General features: G+C 37.4%; 1 protein-coding gene across 1 annotated transcript; it reads right to left on the minus strand.

The window, feature by feature from the left end:
- Positions 1-132: 132 nt before the first annotated feature.
- On the minus strand, positions 133-10,551 carry rab7b (RAB7b, member RAS oncogene family). Its single transcript, XM_026925222.3, has 6 exons — positions 10,368-10,551; positions 9,589-9,657; positions 7,029-7,155; positions 3,872-4,090; positions 2,412-2,540; positions 133-1,303 (listed from the first exon to the last, which is right to left on the minus strand). The coding sequence occupies exons 2-6, from the start codon at positions 9,639-9,641 to the stop codon at positions 1,214-1,216; spliced, it is 618 nt and encodes a 205-aa protein (XP_026781023.1). The 5' UTR covers positions 9,642-9,657; positions 10,368-10,551; the 3' UTR covers positions 133-1,213.

Raw genomic sequence — 10,551 nt, forward strand, 5'->3', positions numbered from 1 at the left:
ACTTATATATATTAAATACAGTGGTTATAGCAATTCAATGATCACATTCCAACCAATCAGAATCGAGATTTCAACAGCACTATGGTATAATAAAAATGAAAGCTTCTTCACATATTACTAAACACTGAACAGTTTGGTTGTAAATGTAATCTTTATTTGTCTATTTGGCTTAGAATATACACTACCAAGTTCCAATGGCACATTTTGCCAAAGACTACTCTTCTTTTTCAATTTCAAACTGTTTAAACCATATTCATCCTGGAATATAAAACAAATTCTCTGATATAAGGTATGTATATATATATATATATATATATATTAATACAAGTACAATATGTAAATGTACAAAGATGAAGACATGAAATGAGAAGCAATGAATGAAAAGACTTGGATGCGGGTAAAGTTCTGTGCTTCTGCTTTTCCTCTCTTGTGACTCACTTCCATGTCTGTTTTCCTAAACTAAATGTACCAGATAGCCTGATGGTGACTACGACAAAGTTTAAAGCACTGACTCTAAATGTAAGTAAATGTGAAATGTCCTAAATGGTGTAAATGAATGTGGTTGTGTACTATGATGTGATTGTGCGTGGCCAGGATTTTGTTAGTTAACACCATTCGCACCACACCTGGTGCATTAAGCAACCTCATGGTCAAGCAAACGTTCTAGTTATGACAGTATATAGTCCTCGATTGCCTTTTATGAATGATCAGTTGTTCATATATTCATGACATGCAAATACAGGCAGGTTGGACGTCTTTATCACTGGTGGACTTTATACAGTAGGGAATGCATGATCAGCATAGAAATACATAAGACACGTGGAATGATGCAGAACCAAAGGCACAATGATTTGAAAGAAAAACAACTGCTTAAGGAAAAGAGGGTGTAGTGACAGTCTTTGACAGAGTAGTGATACTGAGAGATGGAGTTTTTAAAAGGATCGCTATGCTGCAGGAAAGAAGTTGCTCTCTCCCTTTTCCTCTAAGTAGCTTCGTGATGCCATGTGCTGCATGGGACTTGGAAAGAAAGGGACGCTGTCACATGGTATTTCGAACCCTGGAGGTCTTGGAGGAAGAAGAGATGACAATCATGGCAAGGGTGGGCTTGTTTTTGTTTTTTTGTTTTTTTTTTGTTGTTGTTGTTCGGTCTCTGCTAGATCACGGTCATCTCTTTCCCTCCTTGCCATCAGCTTTTTTTTTTTTTTTTCCTCCCTCAGCAGCTGCAGCCATCGTTCGAGGTGACAGGTCTGTCATCTCGTAGCTTGATCTGGTCGGGAAAATCGTATGGCTCCACCTCAGTCTCCTGGCAGACAGAATAACAAGGTCTGATTAAAACAGGATTGATACCCATCATGTAAAATTACCTGGCTCAAGAAATTAGTTAACTAATATCGACAATGTTGTATCCATTTATTCCGGACAGTTTTCATGGTTTCACTGGGTCTGGGTGAAAGGGGCTGGGATGGATGGTCTGGCATGGTTAGATTGGGGTGGATGGATAGATGGATGGATTGATGGATGGATTGGAAATGACACTGTGATGTATGGGAATTATACTAGGATGGGTAGATTGGAACTGGAATGTGATGGATGGATTGGAATTAAAGCTTGGAAATGGGATAGGGATAGACAAACAGGTACTGGATTGGTAAGGATAGATTGGAATTGAATGGGATTAGGCTGTCCTGGACTAGATTAGCATCGACAGAATTTAAATTGGATTAGGGTGGCTTGGGTTTGGATTGATAGCTTGAAATTGGATGGAATTAGGTTGAAGAATTGGATTAGAATTGGATTTGATTTTGACAGAATTTTAGCTTGGAACTGAACTGGATTAGGATGGATTTGAATTGGATTGGATTAGGATAGATAGAGTGGAATTGGATTAGATTAGGATGGATACATCTGAATTGAATTGGGATGGATGGAATGAATGGTATTGGACTAGGAAGGATAGATCAGAATTTGACTTGAATTAGTTTCTGACAAGATAGATCTTGACAAGATAGGTAACTTGGGATTTGAATTGGATTGGATTAAGGTGGATCGGACTGGGATGGATAGATTGGAATTGAGATGGGATGAACTGGAATTGCACTGAATGTAGACGGAACAGATTAAATTGGATAGTTTCATTCCAATACATACACAGTTATACAATACAGTTCACTAATGAAGAGTAATGCACGCAAAGCAACAACCAAACAGAAGGAAGTAATAAATAAAGTAACAGGATACAAGTTCAAAAAAAAAAAAAACAGTATAAAAATATGATACATTACACAGTTCACAAAAGCTGCAGTGTAATGTACATCTTTCATTTACCATGAGAGCACAGCTGTTAATGTATAACTTGGTCATCTGAATGTGTTACATGCTGTATGTAAGGGCTTCCTCGTGCGTCTCTGTACCTGTTTAAGTGCATTGCGAGCAATGGTTTGGAAAGCCTGGTCCACGTTGATCGCTTCTTTGGCACTGGTCTCAAAATAAGGGATGTTGTTCTTGCTTTGACACCATGCCTGAGCTCGCTTTGTAGTAACCTGCTCAAGACAAAAGGCTTTGGTCAACAAACATGTCCGACTGGAATGAGATTATATCCAACACTGTATTCACGTGGTATCGGTTTCTCAGAGTGATGCCTATAATAAAATATTGCATGTCTCCTCCATAATCAAATTCTTGGCTATGAACGTTGACTGGATTATTGGATCACAAAATTATTTATAGACCTCTAAAAAATTTCAGAATCTTGCAGCATATTTAACTATGAAGTCAGCCTTCAGACCTCTTGCTGTCTCCGTAACAGCTTGTTTAACCAGGGTCGCACCTTTTTCACTGATTTTCTTTTCTTTTTCCTTCTAATGGTCTCCCAGAGAAGACAGTATGAATAATGACTGCACTAACTACATTTTTAAGGGACTTTTCCAAAGCACCCATCATTTTATGATTCCAAGAACAAAGATGAAAACTCCAGCATGTAGCAATGATGAAAATATCTTTTTGTAAAAATAAAATATGAATTAATATTATCAATAGTCTATAAAACCAAATAATAATCAGTCTATAACATGAGCAGCGTGTATTTATATACTTTATAACCTTGTAAGGTGATATGTGTATTGTCTTAGAAACTCACAAGAAGGCAAAATAAATGAATATAAACCTTAATGTTTTCAAATCATTTTTAATTATTTATCTACAGTAATCTTTTCTTGTTACTAGTAATTAACTATTTTATATTTCTTACGCCAGTCAAAATCCATGTATAAATCGACCAACTTGTCTTCACGCAGGACTAATTTTAGTTTTTATTTATTTATTTTTTATTCATTTAAATTCAAGCTTCTTCGTCAAACAGGAAAAAACTGCAAATGGCTTCCTATTCACTACATATGCTCCACACACAGGGTATAGCATAATGGTACTGTAGAACTAAGACAGTGTGTTAAATAATAGCATTATGTTACACTCTATGTAAGGAGCATATGTAATGAATAGGAAAAGGGAAAAAGTGACTATGAAAAAACTTAACTACTAGCATGTAACAGCTCACTTATTTCAAATGTTTGCGCTTTTTTTTTTAGATTTAAACAAATTTAGATTTTTTTTTCCAAATCTAGATGGGATTAAAATAATCCGACCATCCTTGAGTTAACTGAAAAACAGCAGCCTGGAATTTGCGCAAGCGTGGAGTGGGAGGAAAAGTCCCAGTGCTGCTGTTCTGGACAGGGTTTAAATCACTGAGTAGCATCTGTAAATAGAGCTGAAGTCTGGGAAAATGACATACATAGCTGAAATCGTTCATTTCCAGAATCCAAAGGAACATGAAGTTTGACTATAATACAGCATGCAGTCTGGAGCCCACACTGACCTGTCTGTTCTCCAAGTCGATCTTGTTTCCGAGCACGACGAAGGGGAAGTTCTCAGGGTCGCGAGGGCTAGCTTGGATCAGGAACTCGTCCCTCCAGCTGTCCAGAGTCTTAAAGGTGTTTGGAGATGTGACGTCGTAGACCAGCACGCAGCAGTCGGCGCCCCTGTAGAACGCCACGCCCAGAGACTGAAAACGCTCCTGTCCGGCTGTGTCCCAAATCTATCAACACACAAAACAACACTGTAATAGAGGCCATAGACCCCCCCGATCACTTATTTATAAACATAATCCGATTACTCATATATTACGCTCATTATTTAAATGTGTACAACGTTATTTTGGCTATTTATAAGTGCCATAGAGCTTTTAATTACGGAATCGTGTAACATTACACTATGAAGTTTATATTAATCCCATTCAATTCAAGTAACCAGTCAAGCCGGCTAAATACAACAGGAACTCAATAATGAATATAATAATAATGATTTCCACCACTGTGGGGTGGGGACAGTACAATGGTGACACTTTACAGGCCCCTGAGGGTCCCTGGACCTCACTGCACTACAGTATATCCATTGTGTATCCATAACACATTGCAAAAGGTTAGTGTACGATGGGGTGTAAAACTAAATGCCACTATATTTATATGTTTAGTGCTCCAAATATTCATGTCTGTATCTAGATTTAAACCCACATTGGGCATGACCTAAATCAATTTAGTTCTATTTATCAAAATATAGGCTAAACGAACTAGTAGCCTAACTTAAATCACGTTATGTACTATGGACTGCTCAATGTTCATGTAAATTGTCCTGAAGCTTCATATCTGACAACACAATCACACCCATGTGAAAGTAAAACCCAGTCCCAATGCACACTTCTGCTCTAAACCAGATGCCCTGGCCCTGTGACGGGAAGGGAAGAGGGGGAGGAAAGAAAGAAGGAGAAAAAAAAAAAAAAAAAACTGAATAGTGCACCTACTATCTGTAATTCATCTGTATCAGTTTACAACACATTCTAGATAATGTGATTGTATTTGCTTACATCCCTAGTGTGTAGAACACCCATAACACACACATTTGTAGGGAAAGGTAGGTACTATTTTGAACACAGAGTTGTTCTTATTGAATTAATGGTGTGTTTAAAAAAAATAAATAAATAAATAAAAAGAGAGAGAGAGCTTAATTCTATAACGTGAGATGAACTAAGCACTCTTCTGCCTGTACTTCCTTTATGGTCTCATTACAGACTTTTCGCACAGGTTGGTGAGTCACGCGCTCGCTAGCACACAAGAATCAGCATTCCATGGCACGGCATGGCACACAAGCTCCAAACTTGTTCTTACAAAATCAGTGCCTTCTGGGAAATCACCAGGAAGTCACCTGGCAGGCATATGAGTGAAACATCACAAACAGACTGGGTTCGTCGTGAAGCTGCCTAGGTTTGACTAGGCATGGCCAGCTGAACACTATCGCTCTTGTAGACCGCATCAGAGCCTGTTGATCAAAGCTCAAAAAGTGAGAGTAAAGGTCCACTCACACACACACACACACACACACACACGCTACTGCTTACTGCATAACAGAGAAAGATCTGTTCCAATCAAGATTAAAAGAAATCAATGCGGTTTTCTGAGATGCTTCATCTCCAAATAAGTCAACGTTGTCTGTCTTGCGTGATTAAAGAATGAGAAAAGGCATGTGGCTTGTTTCCAAAACAAACAGTGACTAAGGAACTAGCATGACTGCAGCATACTGCCATCTCAACATTTTTGGAGAATTTTTGGACATTTGTGGTGATTTGGATCCCACAAAATTTATTACTGATCATCAAAAAATCTTACAGAAGTCTCCTATTCAAAAAAAAAAAAAAGAGTGCAGTGATATAAGAAGTACCTTGGTATCATCTGATACATTTTATTGACCTTTTTTATTGATCTATTTCGAGATGCTGATAAAGCTGCGAAACAAACAACTTTTCTGAAGGTAATATATCTGAAATACACAAGATAATCAGAAACCTCCTTGTAATCCCATGCTAACAGAGTACATTTTAATCATACAAGTCAATATGCTTTTCGGTGTATCACAGCATGTGCTCACAATGTTCCATTTTCAAACAACAACATTAAATACCATTAATACTTGTAAGGGTTAAATTACGTCATTAACTGGCGACCTCGTTTTTAGTTGCGGACCCAGCAAAGAATTTCAAAGTACACGAAAAAATATTGTAACACAGCCAAAAACATTTTTAAAAAACTTTCAGTTGAACAGTAGTTCGGTGACTCTGGTTTTCTAAACAAGAACCAGCACAGCTTCTGCTGCAGATCCTCTGTTTATCCAATCACAAGTGTTTATGTAAATTATTCAGCTGAAGGCAGAATTCATTCATCAGACCGGAGCCTAGCTACAGGGCTTGAGATATTAATTCAGAAAGGAAGGTTTAATAGATTTTTCGTTTCACGTACCCTCTCTGGTCTGATTAGAGACCTGCCATCATGGTCACGATGAAAACAGAAAGTTTAAACACACACAAAAATTCATGTCCATGGCACTAGTCAAAAGTGGTAACATGAAACGCCAGTACGAAACAAAACACAGCTACATCGAATTGTCTTATTTATAAGCATTAAAGGTCGCCATTCAGTCATGCTAGTTGCTTCTCCAAACCTGTGTAAGCGAGAAAGTTAATGTAGCTTGACCTTAAAAAATTTGAACGTTCTGTGCATTGTGCTAGAAAAATTTTAAAATGAACTCATTAAAAAGATCACTCTTGGTTGTCAGTAGTTAATCAGAATAATGCAAGCGTACAGTTTACCTTTACATTTATTCCACTCTGTCTGAAAAAAAAAAGTAGCATATTTTGGACTGTTATATCTCCTATACCAGGAATATTAAAAACTGACATCAGTGATTTTGGTTTCTTTTTCCTAACACGGCAAATCCAGCATAGATAATTAGCTGATGAATCGAATCAGATGTGTTAGATTTCGCCGACAAAGAAAACAGCACTGCATTGAAAACGTGAAGCCTACTACAACTTAAGTTACACTACTGTCAACTGGACACAACTGCCATTTTTAAAAAAAATATAATCAGAAAAGAAAAAAAATATATATATATTCAATCCAGCAATGAAGAGATGAAAAACCAACCTGCATGGTGACCAGCCTGTCGTCCACCATCACCTCTTTGGTCAAAAAGTCGGCGCCGATCGTGGCCTTATATTGGTTGCTGAACTTGTTATTAACATACTGGTTCATTAAAGAAGTCTTTCCAACCCTGAAAAGGAAGAAAAAAACCATCATGGATTCACATAACCTTGTCCTACAAGACAAGCTAGCATTACATTCTATAAACATTATAATACGCCTGACCATTACAACAGGAAATAAACAGAGATTAGTAGTAAGTAAACAAACAGTAATGACTCAGCAAATAGTAGAGCAGCATTATTGCTTAAAATATCACACAATCAATAAAATTCCTCATCAGAGAACAGAGATGTAGTTCTGGTGGCATTTATCTGTTATATCATAACTTAAATAACTCAAGAGCCATTCATTCAATTTAACCTTAAGCTCCAGAAAATATCCCAAACTACCTGATGATCATCATTTAGATGTCCCTAAAATTTTGGCCAATGAGATATAAGGAATAAAACACTACAGGGCATGACAAGAAAATAATCAGTGATGCAGAGTTACTGTTTCCACCCCTGAAGCTGATTATTTTCCAATGACGGCATGTTTTGAAGTGTTTTATTCCTCTTAAACCATAGCAACCAGCCAACAATTACAATTTTTCAATTTAATAATGAACGACACATGATTTTTATCCGTTTATAGTTACATTTAATGTTGTGGAACATCCACGAAACAAGCCACTTCCTTTTCCAGCCTCTTTGTTTTTCACTTTTGAAGAAAAAAAAAGAAAAGAAAAAAGAACCACACAGCTTGTCATGTTACTTGAGAAACCAGAAAGCAAAAGCTCCGCCGTTCTGAAGACTTTCCTGTGGTGGAAAACTTACTGACAGTTTCAAAGCACCGACACTGGAGACTCTTTCCATTAATGTGAAACATCTCCTTACAGAAAACTTCAACAATATGTTGTTCTTTGTTAAAGACAACACGTTTTTTTAATCTATTTATTATTAGTTTTAGATTCTGTGTCGTGTCCGAAATACGAGACCATAGAAACTTACTATAGAAATGATTAGAAAGAGCGCATTAATATAAACCTGTGATTTGAATTACAGTCAGCACCGTCGTCAGAGCTGCTGTTATACAACTCTCTGAGACATTCAGACGCTTTGAGACTTCAAATCTGATTAGTCAGAAGGAGTTGATCTGGCTATGGTATAAAATTTGTATGAAACCCCAGGCAATCACAGAAGACAGCAAGAGTTTCTACACTGTGGCTTTGGCTAGACTGTGCAAATGCCAACCACACCTAAAACCAGGCCGAGACATAGAAAATAAATGAAACATGGAAAACAAGGTGAACTCCTGAACGGTAAAGTAAAGTCCCCTATCGTATAGGTAGAAATATTCTCCTTTATTGACTGTGCAAATTAAAAACGAAAGTAAATCCTCATCCATGTTCAGGTGAACACGGACAAAGTACTGTCCTGAAATTATGCTCCTGTGATTGTTGATGTAATAAAAATCCCTAGTGTGGTGACATGACTGCAAAATTAAACTCATGACAGCTATAACACAGAAACAGTAGGAGCTTCTCAGTTGCTACCCCCTCCCCAAAAACAAAAAAATAAAACAATAAATTAAAAAAAAAAAAGAGCACTCGATCAGACAGCTCATTTGCAAACTGCAGCCTTTTCAACAAATCAGCATCTCAAAAGGCACAACTATGATTAAAGGAAGAGTTCAGTGTCTTTCATCGTAATCTACAGCATCCTTTGTGTGTATTTGTGTGTGTTTATGATTACCACAGGCAAGAATTTCGACATGTTTTTGCCATCCTGAGCAAAGAACCGAGAACCAGTTCACTCGGAACTCACCTGGGGCAGTTGTTGTGGCATCAATCACATTTATTCCAAAAACTGAATGTATGTAAAACGCTTTAAGAACTTCTTCAGTCAAAGTCAAGCTTTAAGTATATCTGTATAATCTGATCCTTCAGATATGGGACAAGTTTATTCAGAGGGAAGAATGTGTGTTATGTCGATGCGTTATCAGAATAGCTCACGGATGTTCGGGAAGGTGTAATTAACCTGAGCTGCAGTAATCAGTGTTGGAAAGATGGCTAAAACGTCATAACACTCTTTATTGTTCAAGTGCAGACCTAATGGCTCAACAGTTATTGACGAAATTCCAAAAATGCCTTTTGATTTCTTATTGTATCTCAAGCAAATTGGGTTTCTGATCTTTTTTTTTTTGTTCAGTACAGTAGAATGTGATGAAATCATCTGTCGTAACTGTTCATACGCTATACAAGGCGCGGATAGAGATTAGGATGAAAAACGCCGGACTGTTCCTTTAACAAACTATTGAAACAGTTTGAAAAGCTCCATATCGTCCTTAGCTACGCTCATCCTCTTTCTAAACCTTAAAATGAGATTCATGCCAGCTTTTTTTTTTTTTTTTTAGTGAAGTCAGAGTTCCTGCTTCCTCATGAAAGTAGAAGTGGTGCGACATGATGTGTGTGTGTGTGTGTGTGTGTGTGTGTGTGTATAAAAGAGAGAGACACACTTACCCAGAATCACCAAGGATGATCACCTTAAGCAGCACCTTCTTGCGAGAGGCCATGACGTCCAGACCAGATCTGAGGATCACACACAGACGGATCATTATCAATCATAAACTTCTTTTAGTACAGATACTCAGATTTCGGCTCCTACTCCATAGTACTGTTCAAGGGAATTCTGGGAATGTTATTGTTATCATTACTATAAAGCAGGTAACTTGAATAGTGTAGCTCACACTGGCAATTTTATTCAATTTGGCAAGCTTTAATATTGACAAGGTTGCTGTTTTGAACTGTTATAGAGCATTATTGCGGTTTCAAATGCCAGAACATGGTCGTTAGGCACAAACACTGTTGCTAAGGCAAAAACACCAACATGTAGCGTTTCCACCTCGAGTGACGTCACTCCATGAAAAATCTCCAGCGTGACGAATGCAAAAAGCTTGCTGGGATTATTTTGGACGTATTTTAAACTCGAAAGTCAAAGATATTTTACAAAAATATATATATATTTTGTCTCTAATCACATGATATAAGGTACAAACAATATAAAAGTCTCAGCTTATTTTTATGGATATAGATAGAGGCGAAAATATTGACATAAAAGATCCGTTTTTTTTAAGGAAATTATTTATTAAAGATTAACGTTATATAAGACAGCTTATAAGTATAGATTTTATCATATTGAGATTAATGTTAAGTAAATCAGATGCACCCTCTCGTCTCCTCTCCTCTTGTATTTTGGTGATGTTTTTAAAGGAAAACAAACAGGGAAGAATAATTCCTACCTCCTTCCGCCTCTTCACCTTCGAAACACAAACACAGCGTTTAGGTTTGTCCGAAAGAAATTCACTCCCTGAATGTGTGCAAGCAACAAATTTATATCCAGCGTTATCAGTTATGGAGCAACACATCTGCTGCGGAGCCTGGACGCCTTGCTCTAGCCGAACATGGCTGCGGAGTCACAAGGGA

The sequence above is a fragment of the Pangasianodon hypophthalmus genome, chromosome 8 (assembly GCF_027358585.1).
Source record: "Pangasianodon hypophthalmus isolate fPanHyp1 chromosome 8, fPanHyp1.pri, whole genome shotgun sequence".
In the NCBI taxonomy this organism is placed as follows: domain Eukaryota; kingdom Metazoa; phylum Chordata; class Actinopteri; order Siluriformes; family Pangasiidae; genus Pangasianodon; species Pangasianodon hypophthalmus.